General features: G+C 50.9%; 2 protein-coding genes across 2 annotated transcripts in view; one reads left to right on the forward strand and one right to left on the reverse strand.

Moving 5' to 3' along the window:
* Positions 1-1,663: 1,663 nt before the first annotated feature.
* TFAP2E (transcription factor AP-2 epsilon) lies at positions 1,664-18,220 on the forward strand. The gene is made up of 7 exons (XM_019726604.2): positions 1,664-2,094; positions 2,410-2,895; positions 3,448-3,499; positions 13,212-13,434; positions 14,737-14,855; positions 15,428-15,569; positions 17,348-18,220. The coding sequence occupies exons 1-7, from the start codon at positions 2,068-2,070 to the stop codon at positions 17,628-17,630; spliced, it is 1,332 nt and encodes a 443-aa protein (XP_019582163.2). The 5' UTR covers positions 1,664-2,067; the 3' UTR covers positions 17,631-18,220.
* A 3,900-nt stretch (positions 18,221-22,120) lies between these two features.
* Positions 22,121-25,171, reverse strand: part of PSMB2 (proteasome 20S subunit beta 2) — a 28,887-nt gene continuing 25,836 nt past the window's right edge. Inside the window, exons 5-6 of the mRNA XM_019726503.2 lie at positions 24,388-24,437; positions 22,121-22,355 (exon numbers count right to left, since the gene is read on the reverse strand). Coding sequence (XP_019582062.2) covers positions 22,248-22,355; positions 24,388-24,437 — 158 coding nt within the window. The 3' untranslated portion in view covers positions 22,121-22,247. The remainder of the gene's footprint in view (positions 22,356-24,387; positions 24,438-25,171) is intronic.

The raw sequence follows: 25,171 nt of genomic DNA on the forward strand, positions 1-25,171 counted from the left end.
ATGAGGGGAAGAGAGGCCTCACCACAGAATCACACCCCCCACACTCCCCATATATAGACACAGACACAAACATATTCCTGCCTCGGATCTGTCCTGGGCACAAAGCCTGCAGAGTTGCCCATTTCTGCTTCATCCACCACTCTAGCTGGTGGTTCCAGCCTCCGGAAGGTTCTTAGCTTGTCAGATTCCCCCTTCCCCCAAATCCCCCATCCACCCAGGCTGAGATAACTCAGACCTGAGCTCTACATCTGCCATGTGCCTTCTCAAACCCCCTCAAGTCTCCATGTACATTCCATGGGTTAATGGTATCACTTTTATTGCCCCTTCTCCTCGATCTCAATATTTTTACCTTTATGTTCTCATCTTCCACTTCACTAGAAAGAAGCCTAAGAAAAATCTAGTTTCCTCTACCCTACCCTACATTTTCGTTGTTGAAGTTGCAGAAACTGAGATCAGAGAGAAAAAGGGACTTACCAGGATCACAGGTCAGTTGAAGTCAGGACTAAATTCTAGGCACCTGAGTCTCAGGCAACACAGACTAGGAATTCTGAGCAGAGAGGGGCTAGAGCTGGACTACCCCAGCTCTGCCACTTGACTAGCTGCTTGATCTTGAGTAAGTCAGTTCACCTCTTTGCCTCATTTTCTTCACCTGAGAATGGGGGTGATCAGGGCATCTATCTCATAGGGCTGTTGAGAGGGTTAAATAACGCAATATTCACCAAGTACTTAGCACAGAGTCTGGCACACTCCGTAGTGTTTGCTGTGACTATTTCTACTATGCCATGGTCTGATCATCTTCTGACATTTTTAAACACCTTCCTTCTGCTTTCTTAATCTCATTCCCCTTAGCATGCTTCTCGTTTCCCTTTCTTTAACCCCTGTCGCTCTTTCTTAGGAGGGGAGGGTTGGGTTTGGGGAAAAAGAAAGACGAAGTGACTGCAGAGACTGGAACATGCTTGAGAGCCCGCCAGCCAGTGCCTGCCACGGAACATACAGCCTGTACGTGTTAGTGTCGCGATAACATAAGGTCCACACAGTGTCAGTTACACGCAGATGCACTCAACAGGCCCACACTCAATCAACCTGTGGCTTCAGAAACATCTTGAGCCCTTCTCAGGTGGAACTCATGCCTAACCTCATCCCAGGCAACTCTCTCTAGCCAGACTGTGTGTCCAACTTCCTCAGACCCCAGTTTGGCACTGGGAGTTACCAGCCTGGAGAAGCCTGAGTTAAGTGGGCACCCTCAGAGGTTCTTAGATCCAGAAACATTAAGAGAGATTGGGATGGCCCCTTACACACACACACACACACACACACACACACTGAGAAGTGTGCACATGAGCCAGGTGGCTTGAGTCTACAGCTCACAAACTTCTGCATCCATACTCCGTGAAGTGGTTAGAGAACGGACTAATATCCGTTTTACAGACAAGGAGCTGAGGCCAGGAAAGAGAGGTACTTTGCTCAAAGGCAAAGAAGCAATAGAGCCCAGACGCAAACCTAGGGCCCCTATGTCCCAGCCTCCAATCCTTTTCCGTTTCACCGCAGCTGGGATTCTTCGAGCCTAGAAGGCGGCTGAGACCTTCAGGAGTTGGATTCCCGCCCCCCACGCTGTTACACGCCCCCACCACCACCACAACCCACCCCATGGGGTCGCGCCAAAGCCACGCCTTTCCTTGAGCAGTCGCTGGGGAGAAGGGAGAAAGCAGCCACTGCGTGTCTCTTTAATGCGCGCCCGCGGAGGCCTGGCGCGCCCCCGCCACTATAACTGGAGTGCATGGAGCAGGCTGCGCTCAGAGGAAGAAGGGCGGGCGCTGGGTACCCGTTGACCGACTTTTCCAAGTGCGATCAGCGCCCATCCAGCCCACGTCCGGCCCCCATGGACTCTCCCGGGGGCGCCCACAGTTGAGGACCCGACGTCCACTGGGCTCCAGGCTGGGCTGAAGCCCGTCGCGGCCAAGTAACGCCCCTGCGGGCTGGGAAAGGTCCCGCGCCTCTTCCCGCAGCGCTGGCCGTCGGGCAAGGGCTCCGCTGTCGCCACGCCTCGCGTCCCGCGCTACACGCCCCATGCTGGTGCACACTTACTCCCCCATGGTGAGTAGTCCCGGGTCCGGGGACGCGGGGACATCAGGAATCCTGAGTGCTGGACCTTTTGAACCTCCTCCTCCAACGAAATCTCGGAGGGAGGGGGCCACAGGGACTCCGCCAGCTTAAAATTGTGTGCGCAGGAGACGGCTGTCCTCAGCCTGATGCTCAGGCGCCCGCGGGTCACTCCGAATTGACCTCGAGTCCCGGGAAGCGGGTAGGATGCCAGCTGAACCCTCGCGAGTTGTCCAAGAGGAATGTCCTTTCGGGCCGGGCTCTTTCAGCTGTCAGTGGGTCGCCTAACGCGTCCTTCTCCTTTCCCAGGAGCGCCCCGACGGGCTGGGCGCAGCGGCTGGTGGGGCCCGCCTGTCGTCTCTGCCCCAGGCGGCCTACGGACCGGCGCCGCCACTCTGCCACACGCCCGCCGCCGCGGCTGCCGCCGCCGACTTCCAGCCGCCCTACTTCCCGCCACCCTACCCGCAGCCGCCACTGCCCTACGGCCAGGCGCCCGACGCCACCGCCGCCTTTCCCCACCTGGCCGGCGACCCGTACGGCGGCCTGGCGCCTCTGGCACAACCGCAGCCTCCACAGGCTGCCTGGGCCGCGCCCCGCGCTGCCGCCCGCACCCACGATGAGCCGCCCGGCCTACTGGCACCGCCCGCCCGCGCTCTGGGCCTAGACCCGCGCCGCGACTACGCCGCCGCTGTGCCCAGGCTCCTGCACAGCCTGGCTGACGGCGCGCACGGCCTAGCCGACGCGCCCCTCGGCCTCCCGGGGTTGGCGGCACCGCCCGGCCTGGAGGACTTGCAGGTGAGGCCCCAATGATCCGGGATGGGCCAGACCAGCCACGGTGATTTAGGACTTTGGTTGGAGGCAGAACGACGAATGCGGGAACCTGACTTTTCTCCCAGCCTGTCACTTCTCACTCGTGACCCCGTGACCCCGAGGATGTGTCCCACGTCCTAGGTTAGACACTGTCTGGCTCTTAAGGCGGTCTGGCACTGAGTCCATGCGCGGTGCCTGGATGGCCGCAATCCTCAGTGGAGTAAATGAGCAGGTGCTGGTTCACGTAGGGCATCTATGCCCACTCCCGGTCTGCTGGTGCAGCCTGTGCCTAGAGCGAAGAGAGGCAGAGGAGTTGCTTGTCTAAGGTTCAAAATTCTCTTACGGCACGGTGAGGTACCCAGGGCCCGGATCAGCCACACAGATGGTGCAGAGCCTCGGTGAATCCTGGTCCCGCCCGCCGCCTCAGGCGACAGTGGTGCGCATTGGGGAGCAGACAGGACAGGGATAGCAGGGACTTGGGAAGCGACAGGAGCCTATGTCCACAGGCGCCCTTACCACCACCTCTCCTATTTGCAGGCCATGGATGAGCCAGGAATGAGCCTCCTGGACCAGTCAGTGATCAAGAAAGGTAAGGAATGGCGTGCATCTGCCAGGGCAGAAGCGGGCAAGATGGTGTAGGCCCTGGGCACACAGACCCTTTTTCTTCCCCTGGAAGCGTATCTCCTGCGCGTAACCAGGTTCGGTGACCCCGGGCACTCTCCCAATAGAGGGGCAGTGGAGGCTGGGGGGCCTGGCCCGAGCTTGGGCAGCTGCTCTGGTTGGTGAGTTGGCTCCAGAGGCTGCGCCCTGGGGTGTGCCCGAGTCCATCAGCGCTCTCTGGGCTGCCCAGGCCAGCCAGGCAACTCGGGGACCTGGCCTCTCCCTGTTAAGGGGAGGGCGCTCTTATGGATCTGGAGTTAATTTGCAGAACTAGTTAAACCACTTCCCTGTTACTAAGAGGTGGGAATGGGGGTGCTGTTCCCACGGATTTTGTTAAATAATTTCCACATTACAGAGTCTTACCATTTCCTAGCCTAGCAAGGACTTTCTGCCCCTTCCCTCCCAGAAAGGGGGGGGTGGTGGTTTGTGTTTCCCTGGGGAATTTTCTCTCCAAGCGGGGGGCTTCTTACCGCATTTAGGATTAGGGGAGCTGGTGTGTGAAGATCTTGTTAGGCTGTGTGCAGCAGTCAAGGCCCATTTGCTCCTGGGTGTCTATGTGAGTTTAGGGTCCTGTACATGTCTGTATGTTTCTTTCCTAGGTGTCTTTCTGGTATTTCTTGGTGTATGTGTTTCTGTTGCTGTGTGTGTTTCGTTTCTATTATGTCGGAGTACATTTCTGTGTGTTTGGGGGGGGGTCTGTGTGTGTCAGGGACTTTCTTGTGTTCTGGAACTTGTCCTTTGGTACTGAGCAGGCTCTCTAAGCATGTGAGGGTGGCACCCTGTGTTTTTTTGGGTATTTATGTCTCTGCACTAGTAAAAGCCAGGGATTTGAGACCTGCCCTCGAGTGGATTTTCCAGTCTGAGGACCGAGTTCTGGTCGTGCCAGGAAAAGGTGAGAATGACAGAGACTCTGAGGGGTCCAGGCGTTGGGCAACCTCTTAGATTTGGGGCGGGTGCCAGGGAGGAATTCGGAGGAGCAGACAAGCCCGCGGTGCCTGGGGCAGCCGCCGCTCCCTAGGGATTTGTCTCGAGTTGTTTTTCAATAGTGAATTCAAGCCGGGGCTCTGTTTGTGTTCCCGGTGTTCCCAGGAGAGGTTGTGGTGGGGGTGGGGGGATGGGGCTGGACTTCCAAGAGCTGGGGCTTCCTTACCAGCTGCTGAAAGTTAGCTGGACCGCCTGGAGTGTGTGGGGGGAAGGTGAGGGTACAAGCCTCCCGGAACTTGGGGGAAGAGGGCTCCAGGTATTAGGACTGTGTCATCTGAAACTGAGGTGTGGGAGGACTCTGGGAACCCAGTTGCCTGGAGTCGCCGCAGAGGTGTGCGCTCAGGCCCAGCTTTTTGGGGCCGGCGCTGCTTTGGCTTAGTGAACTTTTTTCAACCTGTGGGAAGGAAGAGCTCGGTCTGCAGTTAGTTGTCAAGTGCCTGCCGCGGGGCTGGGTCCACCTGGAGATACGATCATGGTCACGGCCCCCAGTTCCTGTCTGCTGCCCCGGCTGGAGAGTCTGGGGGGCTTAGGCTCACCAACTCCGTGACTCCTTGCGGCAAGCCAGCCCACTGCATTTTGGAAAGGGGTTTGGGGACCCCTGTCCTGGAAAGTGTAGAAAGATCAGCGGGAGCTCTGAATACCTTAAGCTCCAATCCTCAGCCAGAGCCAGGACGAGACTGGCTGCGAGCAGGGGCTGTAATGGCCCCGGAGTTGGCTTCTCTCAAGGGGACATCAGCTTCCATAAATCCCGGGTCCTAGGTGTGTGCTGGAATCTCCAGAGGAGGTCCCAAGAACACAACGAGTGCGGCGGGGACTGCCCAGAGTGCTGCACTCCGGCTCCTGCGGGCATCTGTGGGCAAGGGGGCGGTGCGTCGCTGGCGCGGGCTCGCACACCGGCTGGACCACAGTGTTAGTCTTTCGGTGGCCCAGTGCAACGAGGTGGAGCTCCGGCGACATGAGCTGGGGATTGTGCCCTGGGCACCACACCGTGGACGTCAACTAACCACAGCCCAGAGAGCTGTGGAAAAGGTGGGGGGTGAGAACCGGGGGCTCCCTCCCGAAGGAAGCGCCTGGTTCCCGAGCCACAAGCTTGGCCTTCTGCTGGCGCTGCAGACCTTTGGGGAGGAGAGAGGGGTAGTGCCGGCGCTTTCAAACTTTGCTAACACGGCAGAACTGGTCCCCCGAGGTTCCGACGTAGGGGATGTGTAGAAAGCGATCCAGCAGGGCCGCTGTAGCTAAGCAGGTGGAGGAACCCTGCGCGCGGAGGGCGGTTTTCGCTTGGGCTCTCTGCTGTCACTGCGGGACTCCGGCCGCGCCACCAGCCCCTTGAGGGCCGTGGATTAGCTCCCTTCTTCGTCCCCACGCCTTTCTGACAGCATCAGGAGCCTCTGTCGAGTCCTGAAGTCCTCTGGCACCGCCGGGGGCTGTAGGGCATCCCACTCCGGCCCGAGTCCTGGAATTATGGAAAGTCATTTTTGGCTATCTGGAGCATCCGATTCCTCCAGCTCCTCCTGGCCCTGGAAGGAGGAGCGGCTGTGTCGCGGGCGGTTGGAGTCCTGGGTGCGAAAGGGAAGCAGCCCCAGCCCTACCCCAGAAGCGGCTTTCCTACAGCGGAGTGCCGCCGGGGAAGGGAGACCGGAAGCTCTCGGGGCCCAGACCTTGGTTGTAAAATCTTTTCTACTCCAGGCACTTGTCCTGGAGGGGAGGGCATGTGAGGCACCTGCCCCACGGCGCTCTTCCAGGTCGGCCGCCCCTTGCAGCCTTGTGTGGGTCAGGGGACGGCAGATGGGGCCCATGCCAACCAGAGGGGAAGCGGGGGCCCTCCATTTTTTGCTCACATTTTTCACCTCCAGTTTTGCGACCTGTCCTAGGTGCATAGAAAGCAGGCGGAACGGGCAGGGGAGACAGACCTGGACAGGAATATTTGCCAGAGGAGAAAGGCAGTGAGTGGGTCTGTACACGTCTTGTGGGAGCTCAGTAGAGGAGAGGTGAGTGCTGAGGTTGGGAAGCTTCCGGGAGGAGAGAAATTAGGACGCAACTTCCTAGGTGCTCAAGGGGTGTTTGCTGAATGAATGATTGATGGTTTTTGAAGTCTGAGTGCATTGGGAGAGGGGGTGTAAAAAGGGCCCAGCTGCTTTCACCGCACTAGGTGCAGCATGTACAAATGCCCTCACGTGTGGAAAAGACCGAGCGGTTAAAAATGTCCCTGGGTTTCAGGTTAAACAATCATATCTGGAAGGAAGTGGTTTGGGGATGAGAACTGAGGTGTTCCTGGTCTCTGAGGAGAGTAGGTTGCCTGGGTGGGAGTAGGAAGTCCTTCTCTGCCGGGCTCTGTTGTCCAATCTCAGGGCTTCACCAGCGCAGGGGCTGATATAAATCGTCAGCTTCTCTGCTCTCTTTGTTGCTGGGGAGAAAAAAGGTAGATGGGGAAGGTCTGGGCTTCCAAGTGAATCTCCAAGCCGAGCCAGGCTTAGGGTGAGGTACTCACCTCTGAGGCAAGATTTGGATACATAATATATCTTAATGTGATATTTTAAAATGAAAAATAATGCAAAAAATCCATGATAAACAAAATATCAAAAATGTACATATAGACAGAATCTGGCCCTGCATCTCCGCAACCCTGCCTCATTTGCCTCCCAGGCAGGTCACTGTCTGCCCCAGGAGGAGACTGAAAGTGCCCATGCAGATAAGAGTTTGGAGGGTACCTGAGGGCAGTGGAGAGCAGGGGAGTAAAGGGTAGGAGCTATATGTAAAACAAACCTGCTGGTAGTTGGTGAGAAGGAAAGGTAACCAGCAGGGCCTGGGGGAGGTGAGGATACTCAAGTGAGCTGGGAGAAGGGTCCCTACCCCTCAGGTCTGCCTTCCTCCTGCTGCTTCCCCCACCCCCACCGCTTTGGACCAGTGCTAAGCTAAGTGTGGCCTAAGGAACCCTGTGCATCAGAAGCTGTTGGGGGTACCTGTTTAAAACTGCAGATTTCCCAGGTATCACCCCACACCTACTGAATGAGAATCCCTGGAACGCCCTGAAACTTGCATTTTTTACCAGATTTATTGAGGTAACATTTGCCTAAAATCTACCCAGTGTAAGACTATAATTTGATTTTTGGTAAATTTATAGTTAATCATAGCCACAATGAATTTTAAGACATTTCCGTCACCCCCCAAAACGTCTTCATTCCCATTTGTAGTTAACCCCCTTCCCACCCCAAACCTTAGGCAACCACTGATTTGCTTTCTGTCTATAAATTTGCCTGTTCTGGATATGTTATATCAATGGAATATATAAATATGTAGGATTTTGTATCTAGCTTTTTTTACGTAGCATGTTTTGAGGTTCCTCCGTGTTGTAGCATGTATCAGTAGTTTGTTTTTCTTATTCTGAGTAGTACTCCATTGTATGGATGTAACACATTTTGTTTATTCATTCATCAATTGATGGACACTTGGGTTGTTTCCACTTTTGGGCTTTTATAAATAATGCTGCTATGATCATTCACGTACATGTCTTTGTGTAGACACATGTTTTCATTGCTCTTAGGTAAATTCCTAGGAGTTTCATTTTTTAAGAAAATGCCGAGCTGTTTTCTAAAGTGCCTGTTGTACTTTACATCCCCACTGGCAATGTGTTGAGGGTTCCAGTTTCTCCACATTCTCACTTATACTTGATATTGGCTATCATTTTTGTTACAGCCATCCTAGCCATATCTCTGTACAGTTTTAATTTGCATTTCCCTAATGACGTTGAGCACTTCATCCTGTGCTTATTAGCTGTTCATATGTCATTTCTGGTGAAATGTCTATTAACATATTTTGACCATTTTCTAATTGGTTTACCTTATTATTGAGTTATGTGTTCTTTATATAGTCTGCATACACATCCTTGATCACATATGATTTGCCAATATTTTCTTCAATTTGTAGTTTGTCTTTTTATTTTCTTATAGTGTCTTTTGGAGTGCAAAAGTTTTTAATTTTGATGCAGTTCAATGTATCTTTATTTTCTTTTATGGATCATACTTTTGGTGTTGTATCTAGGAACTCTTTGCTCAAGCCAAGGTCACAAAGATTTTCCTCCCATGTTTTCCTCTTGAAGGAATTGCAATTTCACCAGCTTTCTGGGAGAGTCTGTTACATATTCCCCAGATTCAGCTTGTCAGACCATATATCTATCACCTGCTAATAGAGTATGTACACATGTATAAGAATCTTGCCTGTCAGGTTGAATAACTAGAAGCTTTTGTGTCTGTAGGAGTATGTAGTATATGAGGTCTGACAATTAAGTTCGCGAACTTGTTACAACAATGTTGCTAATCTTTTTCTATATCAGAGGGATTATTCATTATAAATTTGTATTTGTATCAACTGGACAGTTAACCAAGTTTACTATTTGGAAGAAGTGCTGAAAAGGCTGCATGAAAAAGTTAAACCTGAACTTTTTGCCAACAATTCATGGCTCTTGCATCACGACAATGCACCAGCTCACACAACACTGTCTGTGAGGGAGTTTTTAGCAGTAAACAAATAACTGTATTGGAACACCCTCCCTACTCACCTGATCTGGCCCCCAATGACTTCTTTCTTTACCCAAAGATAAAGGAAATATTGAAAGGAAGACATTTTGATGATATTCAGGACATCAAGAGTAATACAGTGACAGCTCTGATGGCCATTCCAGAAAGAGTTCCAAAATTGCTTTGAAGGGTGGACTAGGCGCTGGCGTCGGTGCATAGCTTGCCAAGGGGAGTACTTCGAAGGTGACTGTAGTGATATTCAGCACTTTTTCTAGGATAAGTTCACGAACTTAATTGTCCTACGTCGCATGTGAATAATTTCTTCCTGTGTGACCAGGGGGACACCATGAGTAGACCACTTCAGCTTCAGGAGTCACCGTGGTGGGGGAGACAAATACTAGTGTTCCTGCTTTGCAATCTAAGCTAGGTTAATTCCCACTTCCATGACTGTCCCTTCCCCAGGCTACCTGCTTCCCTCACCTTAGGTTCCATCCCTCTTGCCAATTTTGTTGTTGTTGTTGTTGTTGATTTGAGGGGGAAGAGGCTCTAAGGAAAAGGGGAAGGACACGTGGGGGAAGCAGCAAAGTCTCTCATTCATATACACAAGCACATGTCCACCTGTCACGCACCTACACTCAGCTGCACCTATGTTTGCATAAACCTGGGATACCCTATGCTTCAATATACCAACAGGAGCAAAAGCACTCGCAGATATCCATATGCATGCTGTCACATTCCTGCAACACTCAGAGCAGGGCAGAGACTGTCTGTGTGTACAGCTGGGGCTCAGTATTTGTTGAGTTAGTGGGCACATACACAATCTCCCCTTCATTGTTCTATGACAGGGCATATGATTTTTGTGTGTAATCATTTTTGTGACACACATATGCTCACCTTGTCCCTGTCTTCACCTTTAATTTTGCACCCAAGGTGATTGATTGCCTCACTTGCCTCACCCTAGTTTTGATCCTGTTCTGGGGACAGAGAAGTGGCCTAGGGTAGGGTGTGTGTGCTGCTCATTCTCTCTACATCCCCCACCTCACCACTTCTCTTATTCACCCCCATCCATGACCTTTTGGCTCCTCCTTGGTGCCTGAATGGGGACCCAGGGAGGAAGGGCAGGTTTACTATTAGGTGCTAACAAAGGAATGAGGCTCCCCCAGTGCGGCTACCCCCACCCCCAAATCTGGGTTGTGGGCCATCAGTCTTCCTAGTTCAGGTTTTTGTGTGTGTGTGTGTTTTTTTAAGGAAGGCGCAGCTCGGAGTGGCCCAGGTGGGGATCGAACCAGCTACCTTATTGTTAAGAGCACTGCTCTCTAACGGAGCTAACGGCCCACCCCTCTAGTTCAGGTTTTGCGGTCCCTTGTTTCATTCATTTATTCCACATTCACTGACACCCACTTGTGCCAAGACTCCACCCTCTAGGCCCTCCTAGGTGGTGGGGAAGATGGAGGTGGAAACAGATATGAAGTTTCAGTATGAAAGGACAGCAAGGGAGGGTGAGAGAGAACTGGGGTGGAACGCCCCGGAAGTTTTGCACTGGGGATGGTGCTTGAACTGAGGCTTGGGGAGGAGGGGCCCCTGCTCAGTAACATGGAGACGGTGCCTGAGACAGTGAGGAGTATTGTGGAACTTACAGAGCTTACACCCTGGTGGTCCCACGTCCCAAGTGGCACTTTACACATGTTCCATTTAGCCTGCACTGAATTTTTAAATGTTTGAATCAGTTGTCAATGTTTAAAAATGCAGAGATTTCACATAGAAATCCAAAACCCTGGTCTCACGAGAAAACAAACCAACAAACTAGGATTTCTGGCAATGTTGGTGTGTCCTGCATGGTAACACTCAGCGAGCAGCGTCTTTACACAGGGTAGCATCAGTGCCCGCTCTCCCACGTCTTCTTATACTGCCTGTGTGCTCTCCCCTCTTTGAAGTCTAGAGCCATGTTGTCCACTGTGGGAGCCACTAGCACACTTGGAATGTGGCTAGTCTGAATGAAGATGGGCTGTAAATGTAAAATACGCAATGAATTTTGAAGACTGAGTACAAGAAAAGAATGTAAAATAGCTCATTAGTAATTTTTAAAGTGTTGATTATGTTTCAGTGATATTTTTGATAATTGGGATAAATAAAATATATTAAAGTTGACCTTACATGTTTCTTTTTACTTTTTTTACATGGAACAATGAGAAAATGGAAATGTATATATGTGTCTCATGGTATATTTCTATTGGTCAGTGTGGGTCAAGGAGCGAAAGGATGAATGGGGAACCAGACAAGAGGCGTAGGCACAGCCAGACCACAAAGGAGGGTGAAGGAGGGCATAGTGATGGCTAAGGATGTGAACTTTGGAGTCCGTGGTCACACTTCAAGACCCTTTTCTGCTCCTTACTGCTGTGTCATCTTAACCTCTTTGAACTTTCAGTTTCTTAATTTAAAATGGGGATGGAGAATAGCACCCACTCCACAGAGCTGTTCATGTAAAGCACTTGGTGTAGAGTCGGCGCTCCCTGAAGGACAGGTGATACCATTTTGCCCAGCTAGGGAGCTGGGATGTGGTTCTCAGGCCACTGACCAGGCACTGACTGGGTTTAGGCTGGGGAGTGATGCATATTTCAGAAAGATCCCTCTGGAGCAGGGCAGGGAGACCAGAGCAGGGGCTGTGCTGAAATGCAGGCAGGAAGTGAGTGAGCATCTGTGTGTATGCAAGTGGAGAAATGGCTACATCCAGGGCACGTGGAGAAATGAAAGCCGTGGGACATGGTGATGGATGGGATGTGGTGGGAGAGGGCGGTGTGGAGGTTTCTGGCTGGGTGACTGGGTGGAGGGTGGGAATGCACATCCAGAGGGAAAAGCTGGGGGGCTCTGCTGGGCCAGGGAGCTGGTCGGCCTTGTCTGCCTCTGCATTCCCGAGGCCTAGCACAGCTCCTGGCACACTGGCACTCAGCAAATATTTGCCAAATGGCTGGAGGGCTACGAGTGCTGCCTTTGAGACCACAGTCCAGGGCTTGAGACTAGTTCTAAATGTATCAGCTGTACGTCAGGCACACTACTTCACCTCTCTGGGCTTCAGCTCCCTCATCTGTAAGATGGGAATGATAAACGAAGCCCCATCGTGGGTTGTCCTGAGGATTTAGTGAGGTTGTCTGTGTAAGCACATAGCAGAGTGAGTGCTCAGTAGCTGTTGGGCTCAGACTAGCCACTTGATCCCCTCCCAACCCCTCAACACATATACAAGGCCTGGCTTCTCTACCACTTCCTTGAAAGAAGAGAAGCCCTGGAGAAATGAGTCCCTCAATTATTCTCCCTTCCCCCTGAAGCTAAGCAGGAGGACGGAGGGTAGACTGCAGGAAGAACTTTTTACAGCCAAGAGCATCCAAATTGGTTTTAGAAAATCAACTTCTCAGATTCCCTTCCATGCCCTTCAAAGACATTAGTAGATAATTAGAGATGATTTGGGGTAGGGGGCTATCGGACATGCCTCCTTATTCCTGGTCTCCTTGAGCATCCCAGTGACTTGGAAGGAAGGGGCCAGGCTGGAGGCTCAGTGGGGTCATAACCTCCCTATCCCCAAGATGTGGGACTCCAAAGCCCCCAGGGCCCTCGCTGATCTGGGGGTGGGGAAAACGTGGGGATCACAAGTGGGCAGAGGGGAGTTGGGGAGCCCTTGTGATTGTGCAGATCTGGCTAAGCCCTGCGACCAGGACCGTGAGCCCTGTCTTCAGCTCAGACGCCATTTCCTCATTTCCAACTCCCTCTCTGATTCCACACGCCTACACTCCAAGACTGCGAAAGCAGTTTGAGTTTTAACAGGGAACCAGCCTGGCTCAGTGAAGGGAACATGGGTTCAAGAGCCAGACAGCTCTGGGTTCAATTTCTACCCTGGTAGCTGAGTGAACATGGGTGAGTCCTGTTAACCTCCACGTGCCTCTGTGTCTTCCTTTGTAAAGCAGGGCCAGCAGAACCTCTCTGTGAAAGGTGCTGGGACATTTAGATGCCGCTGTGTGTGTGCACAGCATGTAGCAGGGTGCCCAGCACACAGCTGGTGCTTCATCAACGCGCTCACTCCACTGCTGGCTAGTACCCTGTGGTCGCTGGCTCAGTGCTGTCTCTCTCTCCCCCGCTCTTGCTTCTGCTCCACAGTCCCCACCCCCTCCAAAGCCAGCAGCCTCTCAGCCCTCTCCCTGGCCACAGACAGCATGGTTGGCGGCATCACGAACCCCAGTGAGGTCTTCTGCTCCGTGCCAGGCCGGCTCTCACTGCTCAGCTCAACGTCCAAGTACAAGGTGACAGTGGGGGAGGTCCAGCGGCGCCTGTCACCCCCCGAGTGCCTCAACGCCTCACTTCTGGGTGGTGTCCTTCGCAGGTAGGGAGAAGGCCAGCCCGCAACGCCCTGCACAGTGCCGGGGCCAAACCCGTGGTCATTTCAGACCTTCTCAGGGGATCAGAGAGGGGCCAGCCTCACCCCAGGTCATAGGGCCAGCCACGCCTCAATTTCCCTGGGGGATTGTGCTGCTCTGGGGCAGGCCCAGGTCCCCAGCAGCAACCACAGGTCTGCGGGCTTGGGGGTGGGAGTGAAGGAAGAAGCCTGAGTACAAAGAAGGGTTGGAAGACTCACCCACATTGGCCGGACAGACAAGGCTGGGTCTGGGGAAGAGAGGGTGCCATCTTCATCTTCTCCCCCAGGACCCTGTGGAGCATAGGCCTCTCTGGTGTGTCTGTTTGGGGTCCATGGTGATCTTCACAGTTGTGTATTTGTCTCTCTTTGTGCATGTCCGTGTGCCTGGGGAGGGTATTTGTGCTTCAGGGCTGAGTTTTGATGTGTCTGAGGTGGTGCGTGCATGTGAATGCATGCATGCATGTTTGTGTGTGTGGTGTGGGGGACGGCCAGGAGGACGTTTCCATGAGTGAGTTTCGTGTTACTTTTGATGGGGTGTGTTGGCTAGAGTGTATCCTGCTCTGTGTGTACGTGTGATTGCATGTACATCTGGAGCTAGACATGTATGTTTACAAGTCGGTACCTGCGTGGGGGCTGCATTTGTGCAGGGGTGGGGGGTATATCTCCTTATTCCTGGCATCTTTGAGTGCCCCAGAGGGGCTTGCGTGAATCTGTAAGCGTCTATACATATGTCCCTGGGATCTTGACTTGATGTGAACATTTGTCTCTGTGTCCCTACGTGTCCCTGAGTATCTGAGTCTGCTTGTCTGGGCACGTCTGTCTCTGTTGGGGTGTGTTTGTTCTTGGCCCTCAGTGTGTGTTCGCATGTCTATGTGTACCTGTGTCTCCTGTGTGTGTCTGCCTGTCCCAGTGTATCACTGTATAAAGGTCTGTGTTTCCCTTGGTAACAGTGTATGGCCCAGCTGGTGTGCTAAGGTGGGGAAATGGCGCCAAGATGCGGCCTATCCTGCCCCATCCTGGACTGTCCCTGCTGTTGAGAGGATCAGGGAGAAACGAGGGGCCCCTGGAGCTGGATGCTAGGCCCCTGCCCCATCTTGGCTACAAAGCCAATAAAGTTAGGAAGAGGTTGGGAGCAGGCTGAAAGAGACCCCAGTATCCCCAGGGCCAGACCCAAGCCTCAGCAGGGGTTGGCAGAGGCAGCCAGGCCACTTTAGCCTACACGCTTCTCTCGTCTTCATAGTGTGTCTGTCTCTCTCTGTGCATGTGAAGGGCCAAATCCAAGAATGGAGGCCGGTGCCTGCGGGAACGGCTGGAGAAGATTGGGCTCAACCTTCCAGCTGGCCGTCGCAAGGCTGCCAACGTGACACTGCTGACTTCACTAGTGGAGGGTGAGTGAGGCCTGGGGGTGGGCATTAGCCTGAGCACCTGTGTCATCCAGTATGACTGTGCGTGACTGTCTCTGATGCAGGAGGGTGGGTTTAGTCACATGTGTATTCTCTGTGCATCATACGTAAGCATGTAGTGTGTGCGGTATGTGTGTATCATTTTATGTGCATACACATGTGTACATAGGCCCATATAGTAGAGAGGTGTGTGTGTGTGTGTGTGTGTGTGTGTGTGTGTGGCGGGGGGAGTGGCCAGTGTTTCGATGTGGTAAAGGGATGAGGGGGTGAGTCGCTTCCCTGAAGGTTGGTGACTCTGGGCTTGCTCATCTCAGGTCAGGCTCTGGGATACATGCGGGGGTTCAGCTCCCACCCCTGAGCTCAGAGCCCATCCTTGGTGCGCAGTGGGACTGGGGCTGGCGTGAGGCTGTGGAGGGAACTCAGAGGAAGGCATCTATGTAAGCCAGATGGGGGAGGATGGCTGCTGGCCTGGGGTCAGAAGTTCAAGGTGGGGCTCCAGGCTCAAAGGTACACCTAACCATAGCGACAGTTCATCTGGCTTCCTCTCCCCATGCCAGGGGAGGCCGTGCACCTGGCCCGAGACTTCGGCTATGTCTGTGAGACCGAGTTCCCAGCCAAGGCAGCTGCCGAGTACCTGTGCCGACAGCACGCTGACCCTGGGGAATTGCACAGCCGGAAGAACATGCTGCTGGCCGCCAAGTGAGTGAGCGTGCATGTGTGGGTGCTTTTGGACACCATGCTCAGGCTGTCATGGGTGCAATGCACTGACAGACACCAAACATGGGCACAAGCGGCACCACACATGGCGTATCTAGGCTCCATGCAGTGCATATCACAGGGCACACATGGACATGTGTGAACATATCTGGATTCTATGCATCAACAAAAACAGTGTCACAGACGGATTTACAGTCTGTGCCAGACCCCCATACACTGTCCCGTGGCAGCATCAGCCCTAGTTCCATCATGGGCCTGAGGTTCTATGATCTTTCTCCCCCTGCCTGAGCCTCACCCACCAGCCCTTCTGCTCTAGGGACTTCCATCAGGGCACCGACACCCACCCAAGCCCCAGACTGACCCTCTCGTGTCCTCACTTCACACGTAACCCCTCTGCCAAGTCCCACTGGTGCCTCCCTTCACTACCATTCACATGCTGCCACCTCAACTCTGGTCTCCTAATCGCACTCCTGGACCTTTACCCTCGTGCCCCACTGTTTCTCAGACTCCCTGCACATGCACTGCTCCGCTGCTCAAGAACCTTCAATGGCTCCCACTGCTACTGCATTGATTTTCAAACTGGATTCTGTGGGGATGCCTTGAGGTCTGTTTAATGAACTGGTATTTTATTAAAATTTCATTTTCAGAAAGGATCCCATTGCAAGAAGGGACAGAAAGGGACAGAGAAAGGGGAGAAGTTTAAAAACATTGAAAACCACTACATTTTAGCAATAGGGTAAAGTCCAGACTCCTTTGAGGTCTCCACAATCTGGCCTGTACAAACCCCACCCACTCCAACTGACCTACTCACTGTCTCCTGCACCCCCATCCTCGGGCTTACTCTTCTGCTTAGAATACTATCCAGTCCCCCATCTAATGCACATCACAATTCCACCTTCCCTCCTCTGAGGCTTCCTCAAGTCCCCTAGGCAGAAGTGGCAGCACAGACTCAAGGCACTTCAGGGGACCTTTGAGGCTGCTCAGATTCTAAGTGGAGAAACCTAGCTAGGGCACGGCTCATCTCATTAATCAGCTAACGCATCAAGTACTTCCTGGGTCCCAATCATGTCAAAGATGCTGACTGGGTTCCATGGGGGGACAAAGGTAAGACATGAGGGATGCTCCTGCTTGAGCCACACACAGGATGCACGAAGAAATGAGTGGCCGCAAACTGGAGCTGAATTCAAATCCCAGCTTAGCCGCTTGGGCAGGTCATCTAACCTATCTGAAACCAATTTCCTCATCATATGATGGGGATGATGATAACAGTATAGATTGGTTGTGAGGATTAAGTGAGACGATGCCTACAGTGTGCTTGGCACAGCATCTAGGCCTCAATTCATGTTTACTACTAGTTATTATTTCAGTTATTCAAGGCAGATGCTGGATTGTTCCCTAATAATTTTAAAGACAAAGCTCTGCGAGGCCCTGGGTGCTTGGGGTGGGAGTAGGAGTGGGAGAGGGGATCAAAGAAAGTTTCCTGGCTAATCAAGTAGAGCTGGTCTTTGAATGCAGGCAGGAAGGGAAATCATAGGGTATTGGCCTGTGCTGTTTACTAGCTGTGCGATATGGGGCAAATCAGTTAATGTCTCTGAACCTTAGTTTCCTTTTCTGTAAAATGGGTGTGATCATCATTTGCAGACTATTGGGCGGGGTCAGCAATGATAAATATAATACATACCAAGTGCCCAGCACATGGTGGGTCCTTCTCTGAGCTCATACCTTTGTCCTCTAACCTCTGACCCTCGTTCCCCCATCAGGCAGATCTGCAAGGAGTTTGCTGACTTGATGGCTCAGGACCGCTCACCACTGGGCAACAGTTGCCCCGCCCTCATCCTGGAGCCAGGAGTACAGAGTTGCCTGACACACTTCAGCCTCATCACCCATGGCTTTGGTGGGCCCGCCATCTGTGCTGCCCTCACTGCCTTCCAGAACTACTTGCTGGAGTCACTCAAGGGGCTGGACAAGATGTTCCTAAGCAGTGGGGGCAGTGGGCATGGTGATACCAAGGCTTCGGAGAAGGATGCCAAGCATCGGAAATAATCACTTCCCATACCCCATCCCTGAAGGGCTCCCAAGGCCTGAAATGCAGTCTTAGCTCCTGGGGTGGCCACGCCTGAGAGGATTAAAAGGTGGGGTTAGAGTCAGGCCAGAAAGAGAATATTAATCCAGAAACCCTGCAGTTAGGGGTCTGGGTTGGACAAGGCGGGTGGCCTCTCTGTGTGGTTTGTTGATAAGGGCCCAGTTGTCTGCCTCACATGTGCAATTTTCTGACCCTGGATTGCTAAGAAGTGCTCGACAGGAGATTGGCATGCAAGAGCCTAGTTCTTGGGGCTGCTCCCTGCCCACGAAGGTGCCTGGGCAGTGCTGGGTGCCCTAGCGTCCAAGGCCTTTCTGTTTTCACTGATGGCAGGAGGGAAACTGTTAACAAACAGAGGTTCTACTGAGAAGCTGGCACCCTTTATCCCAGAATCTCCTACCCCCAGAAGAAGGGTGTAGGTAGGAAACCAGAGTGGGCTCTTTGGGCCCCTCCCACTCTTGGAAAGACATGGGCGGGAGGCGCCCTCAAGGAACAAAGAAGACAAAGCACAAATGGTGGAACTTGAATCCAGACTGCACTGCACAGTCCTGTTACTGTCTGTCCTATTTATTTACGTGTTGTAATTAAATTTGAAAGTTTCAAAATGTCCAGTGCAACTTATTTATCCCAACGAGTGTTGGACTCTTATTTTGCTGTTTTCTGCTCATGCACCAGGCTATCTAGCTGGACCAGGATGGAGAGGGTGTTTTTGCTCACAAAGGGCTGTGGGGAAGGGCAGGGAGGCTGGGAGGGAAGAAAGACGTCAGGGACCCTGAAGTTGTCGCTGGGATTTCGTATGTGCTGTTTCTCTGGACCCTGCAGTTGACGTACCTCCCCAACTCTCAGACTGCTGTCTCATTCTCTTAATAAATCCTTTTCACTGGATGTGAAGCCCTCCTTGTCCTTTAGCCCAGGCCTGTATTTGCCTCCCAAGAGGCCCTGGGAATTAGGAAGCGGGGTTGGGAAGGGGCCTCCAAGGGTGAATCAGAGGAGGGGGCTGTGGGCACCTGTGTGAGAGAAGGTACAGATGGTAGGTCTATCTGGCTTGTCACTGTGGCTTTTAGTTGTGTGTGTGTGTGTGTGTGTGTGTAAGTGACCCCTGGGTCTGTCTGTATGTTGTTGTCACTTGGTGGGCCTGTGTGTGAATGTGTCAGTCTGGCTGTTAGGTCTATGTGATGTGTTACCATTGGTGATAGGTCTGTATGTGTGTCAGTATGAATGCTGTTGACTGTGTGTGTGTGTGTGTGTGTGTGTGTCTTAAGCCAACACTAATCCAGCACTCTTGTCTTCTTGAAGATTTCATTCTTCAGGTATCTTTTCTTTCCTGCATAATCAGTGTCTCTCTTACTGAATAGTCTACTAGATCATTCCCCAAAGCACACATTCTAGGATCTCTTACCTTAGAAAACTTAAGTCCTTTCCCCATTTATTTCCTTTGCAGTTCAAGTTTTTGAAAGATTGCTATACCCCTAACTCCACTTCCTCACACCTCAGTTCACTCTTCGACCCACTTCAATCTGGCTCCTATCCCCACCAGTCTATAGAGAGCCACTCGGCAAGGTCATCAGTGGCCACTAAGTCAAATCACAGGCCTTTCCTCTGAACTTAGCAGCATGTGACATACTTGACCACTTGCTCTTTCCTGAAACACTCTTCTCTGTGGTTCCCAACTTCTCCTGGTTTCCTGATCTCACTGGTTCCAACCCTGGCTCCTTCTCTACTTGGCCTCCAACAGTTGGCCTCCCTGAACTCCAGGTATAGATGTACAAGTGTCTGCCTGATGTCTCCACTGGATTGTCTAACAGGCATCTCAAACTTATGTCCAAAATGGAGCACTTGACTGAAGTACTCAACTTTTAATCTCCAATACATTTCCCCTCAATAAATGGCACCACCCTCTACCCAGCTGCTCAAGCCAAAAACTGGAGCTCTATTTGCTTCTTTCCCTACACCCAATCCATCAGAAAGCCTATCCTGTTCTATCCCTTCTGCCACCACCTTAGCCCTCCGGACCACTGCAAGGCCCTGCAGGGAGGTATCTGGACTTTGCCTACCTCTTCAACCTTATCTCAAGCTACTCTCTTCCTTTGCTCCAGTCATACTGGTTTCCTTTCTGTTCCTCAAATTACCATTTTTTTATGCCTCAGGGCCATTGCACTCACTGTTCTGTCTGCCTGGAAGGTTCTTTCCCTGGTTCTTTGCAGGTGTGCTGTCAGAGAGCGATGTTGAATGTTCTGCAGAAGTGAAAGGAACATGGGGTCTGGGCATCATCTCCCAGGTAAAGGTCTGAAGATGTGATTTCCTAAGAAGTTTCATTACCTCAACCCACCCTTATGAAAGGAGGAATGGAGGAAAGGCTGGAAGTATGCTGTGCTTTAACCAAAGCCCTGGGCCTGGCAAGAGGCATTCAACTACTAAAATTATCTTAAGACTATGGGAAGTTGAGGGGGATTAAATAACACTTAATGCCCACCACATGGTAACAAATCAGCGAAAGGTTGTAAGTACCTCTACAGTGAACAAGGAAGAAACTAGTTTACTACAAACTTTTTCAGTGCCTGACAACTTTCCCTAAGTTAACCAGGTCCTCAGCAAGTCCTATATTAGAGATAAGAAAATTACAGCTCAGAGTAACTTGCCCAGGTCAGGGTGAGTGGGACTCACAGATCTGTCCGATCCGCCCATCCCTTCATTTCCACTGCACCCCATGGCCCCCCGGAGAGGCTTGCAGGCCTGAGCTGAGCAAGGGGAAGCAGGTCCTCCCATCCCTTCAGGACCCAAGGCTCTGCTCCTCTAGCAGATCAAGATCATAACAGTGCAGAGGCAACAGTACAGTGTGGAGACTGCAAGTGGCATACGAAGCTTCTAAGGTCTCACTGTGATTCTTCCCAGTAAGGTTTCCTCCCCCGACAGCAAAATAGGGTTTTTGCCTCTATCTGGGTTTAGTCCTAACAAAAAGTCAATGACGATTAAAGAAAAAGTACACAGGAATGGTTTACATGGCTTCCTTCTTGCAAAGCAAGTAGCTGCAAGTTAAATGGGGAGTTGACTAGGTAAGCATCACAATTTCAGGTGTTTATATTCATTTATGGAAAAGACTTTCCTGTTTTCTTCTAAATGACCACAATGCTCCAGGAGGAATGAGGGCAGCCTTTGAAAATCTTCCTTCCCTCAAACCTCATCAACAGCCCTCTGGGAAACGTATGATTTGGACCATTTTACAGATGGGAAAATCACAAAGCAGGACTGCCTGTGCTTTAGTAGTGGCACTCAGCTGGGGCAGGTATCACAGTCACCTTTGGGGCTTTAAACAACAGGTGTCTTAGAAAGAGACTCGGGAATCTAGCCAAAAGCCCAAACCTACGCATACTGGCAGTGGCACTGGAGGTTGAGCCAGCCATATGCATCATCTTTCCCCCATTTATCCAATGAGTAACTTTCTTATGGTATAAAGCTTTTACCATTGGTGTGTTAAAAAGTGTATGACATTCAAATCTGATGTTAACGCAATACTGTTAATACTAATGTTCTGATCTGTAAGTAGTGTCTTAGATATTTCACTTCATATACACCAAAAACCTATCTTTATGTGGTAGTAAGAGTAGCACGAAATTGGATAAAGTAGGGCTAATCTTACTCGTACGACTGGAAATGTTAGAAATGCAAAATCTCAGGCCACACCCCAAACATGCAGAAACTACAGGGGTAGGACCCGGCACAGTTTCAATAAGCCCTGCAGGGGACTGGATGCAAGCTAAAATTTGAGGACCAGTGCTGCAAAGCAGCTTCAGTAAGGTGGTTCTATCATGACTGAAGAATTACTGGGAAGCTTTAAAAAATATTCCTATGTTCCAAACCTACTTAGTTGGAATCTGGGGGTGAGTGCAATCTTATTTTTAAAAGGGTACGTTTGTGTGTGTGTGTGTGTGTGTGTGTGTACACACAACTGCACGTTTTATACAGGAACAGTGAGTGCAATCTTATTTTTAAAAGGGTACGTGTGTGTGTGTGTGTGTGTGTGTGTACACACACTGCATGTTTTATACAGGAACAGTATACCTCCTAAAGGACAGATGAGAAATCAGTAGCTGAAGTTTCCTCGGGAAAGAAAAGCAGGTTATCAAATTATAGGGGCAGGAGAAACATTTCTTACTATGTCTTTGTACTGTTTGCATTTTTTAAAAGTGCATGTATGACCTATTCGTGTCAATTAATTAAAAATTTTTAAGCTTAGGGGCAAAAAGAACCAGTGCTTCAGAGGGAACAAGACATTAGCAAGCAAGCTGGGCAGTGAAATAGAATGTGGGGTTGTCAGCTGCCCAAGGGCAGTGAGAGTATGAAGGGAAAGGGACAGGAAGAAAGACAGTCCTGACAAAAAGTCCAATGCAAATAATCCTCCATCCATTTCCTTCCTGGGGTGATGTCAGGTGAACTGAGACTCAAACCAGAGAACTCAATTTATCCATACTTAGCTTTATTCTGAATTAGCCATATATCAAGAGTGCACATCCAAAGAGTAGAAAAAAATAAAGGAGCCCATCAAAAAAAGTTCCCTGGCATGTGGGACACAGGGCATGACGTTAGGAGCCCTGTTTAGGGAAGGAAATGTTGGCCAGGTCATGGATGCCATTTTTGTCAATGATTCGAACACTGAAGGCTGGCAGATTCAGGATGAAGCGTTTCTGGAGCTGCAGAGAGACATGAAGGAAATTAGTTAATAAATATTTATTGAGCACTAACTATGGGCCAGGCTCTGTTTGAGGCACTGGGCATACAGGCAAATAAGAATCCCTGCTTTTGTGGAGCTTACATTCTATTGGGGGCCATCGGTACCAGGACACTGAGGAAAGCCCCCACTGCAGTGGGAGGCTGGCAGGATGGTAGTAAGCAAGAACTGGGAGATGGAGCCAGGAGCTTGTCTCTGGTCAGTCAGCTGACGAAAGAATGAGACAATCCAATGCTCTATTCCCACACTCGGCTACCAATCAGCCTGGTAAACACAGACTTCTCTTTTAAAATGTCTCAAGGTAGTAAGCCAACAAAGGATGACTGCCCTAGGAACAAGCTTTGGACCAAAGCAAGGTATTCCTAGGTACCTCCCGTTTGTTCCAGTCACCCTCCCACACTGTAAGGACTGGGTGTGTGTACGTTTGCATGTGTAGCTGGAGGGGTGTTGGGAAGGATGTCAGCAGAACTGCTCTTGGAACAACCCCTGCTTCGGTCTTCTCCAGTACAAGCTGACCTGTCATTGAAGTAACATCTCTGCATTCTCGTAAGACTCAGCTTCAGCTTGAGGCTGTTCCAAAGGAACTCTGGTCTACATGCCTCGAAGCAGGCAGCCCCACTGACCTGGCTGGAGATTACCGAGGAACACCGCTGGAGGAAATCTCTGCTTCTGTGGCTACCCTTTCTGGATGCCTCACTTAGTCTCCAGAGAGAAGGCACAAAGATCTCTACCTGCTCCCTTAGGAGACTATTCCAGAAATGTCCACCTCCCCAGGCCTAAGCCCTCCCTTCCTTGATGTTTCCTAACTCCTTTACTGCTGAGGACTGGGCAGCAACAACCCACTCACTTCCAGAGTCCTCTCTGGCTGATGACGCCTAGGTCCAGAAACAAGCTCCAAGATCAAGAAAAGGTGACCATAAGGCAATATGGGTTTCTAAAATGATCGTCTTTAGGCTCTATGAGGAATAAAGTCTCAAAGCACTTGATATTCCTGGCTTCTTCCTGGCAGCCCCTTGCAACGCTTGGGACTGCCAGACTAATCGGGCCTTTCAGCTGAATGGTTAAGAAAAGCACATGAGTTTATTCTCAGCTTCTGCTTTGGAAAGGGGATTTACAAACGAGGAAGAAGTACTGTGGACAGGAAATGACGGACACGTGTAAGAGGCAAACTGACATTTCGTCCAAGGCTCCTCCTGCTCTCATCCTCTTACTCTCTCACCATGAATTCAAGTTAATCCTTAGGCCACAAGAAGAGTAGAAGAATGGAAAAGCCTAAGGGAGCTGCTTTCTTTTCCTCCTCACCCTCCATTCATACCCAAAAGCCTCTGACTCTCAGGAGTAGTACTAGAATGAGTGGGATCCATGTTTCTGGCCTCATAAACTAAAGGCTTCTCTCCTCTTCTGCCTGCAGCTTCCTAGTTGCTTTCCATGGTGTCCTGAATTCTCAGGGAAAGCTTTCTCTCCAGGACTCATGCACTGTTAAGGGAGCAGGTAGTATGGCAATTCCAGGTGGCACAAGAATTGAGCAGGTATAAAATCTAGGGCAGCCGTTCTTAAAATATGGCCCAGTTACCACCTGCAGCAAAATCACCTGGGACTGCTGGTTAAAATATTCTCAGGCTCTACACCAGGACAACTGAATCAGGAGGGGGTTGGGGGTGGGGTGGGGTGTTGAATCTGTTTTTTTTAAACAAGTTCCTCAGATGATTCTTATACATGCTAAAATTTGAGAACCACTAGTCTGGATGAACCAAAAAGAAAAGTAATTAAGCTGTAAAATTGACATTGATGAAGAGGTAACCCGTGAGAGGAAAAAATAAGCTTGTTATCCACCAAACTCTATCACTGGTAGCAACTTCACATCTGGTTAGTGGGTATTTATTACATCTCTGGCAAGGATCAGAAAAAATGCAAGTGAGGAGCTAGAACAATATTGGCAAACAGGGGAGACAAAACTTTTTCAGTCCTTTCAGGATCTCATGGGAGCTACTCACCTCCTCTAGACATTTCCTAAGAAGCTCCACTGCCTTCTCCCGTGAGATAGCTGAAAGAGAACACAGAGGCCAAGCATTCAAGGTGCTGCCATTAAATCCAACTCTCCACCGCAATTTGTGATTAGTTTCAAACTTCTTGCGTGTCACACAAACGGCAAAGACAAAATAAAATTTGAGAAATAAAATAAAAATGCCTAGCCTTCTAGCTTACAACAAACTTATTCCATATGCAGTTGAGGGTGCTCCCCCCAATGCTCTGGCAGCCACAGCCATTGCAAATTGATTTGCTACAGAGAAGGGTAAGCATGACGGAATTCTGCCTCCCATGGCCAGGGCCTGCCTCTAGAGAAGTCCAGAGGCCTGCCTCTTTTTTATAGCCCAACCCCCCACCTCACCTCCCCTACCCCCCTTTTAGACCAGGGCTTAAACCAGTTCCATCTGCCCTAGCCAGCTGCAAATCAGGGAAAGGGAGGACAGGGCCAGAGTTTCAGCCTCACTTTCCCAGCTGGGTCTCAGTTTAACAATGGAAAGAGAATTCATAGGATGGGGCAAAGACTCATAAAAGAGGAGCCAAAGGAACTGTCCATAGGCATGGCAAACTGGGATGACATATTATGTAGTTAGGCTTCAGGGGTGGTTGGTGGTTATTTTGGTGGGCAAATCAGCTGTATTACTGACAGATGCCAAATCAAGAAACAGTCACTGGGAGGCCATGCTAATTCTTTTCAGGATGTGGCTTGGGGCTCTGGCAAGGCTGAGGTTGAGAGAGAGGGCAGCACCAAAA

The sequence above is a fragment of the Rhinolophus sinicus genome, linkage group LG06, assembly GCF_036562045.2.
Source record: "Rhinolophus sinicus isolate RSC01 linkage group LG06, ASM3656204v1, whole genome shotgun sequence".
Taxonomy (NCBI): Eukaryota; Metazoa; Chordata; class Mammalia; order Chiroptera; family Rhinolophidae; genus Rhinolophus; species Rhinolophus sinicus.

Coding starts and splice junctions, on each gene's coding strand:
- TFAP2E (XM_019726604.2), top strand. CDS start 2,068: ATGCTGGTGCACACTTACTCCCCCATG. Junction 13,435..14,736: donor CTGGGTGGTGTCCTTCGCAG/GTAGGGAGAAGG, acceptor GTGCATGTGAAG/GGCCAAATCCAAGAATGGAG. Junction 14,856..15,427: donor GCTGACTTCACTAGTGGAGG/GTGAGTGAGGCC, acceptor TCCCCATGCCAG/GGGAGGCCGTGCACCTGGCC.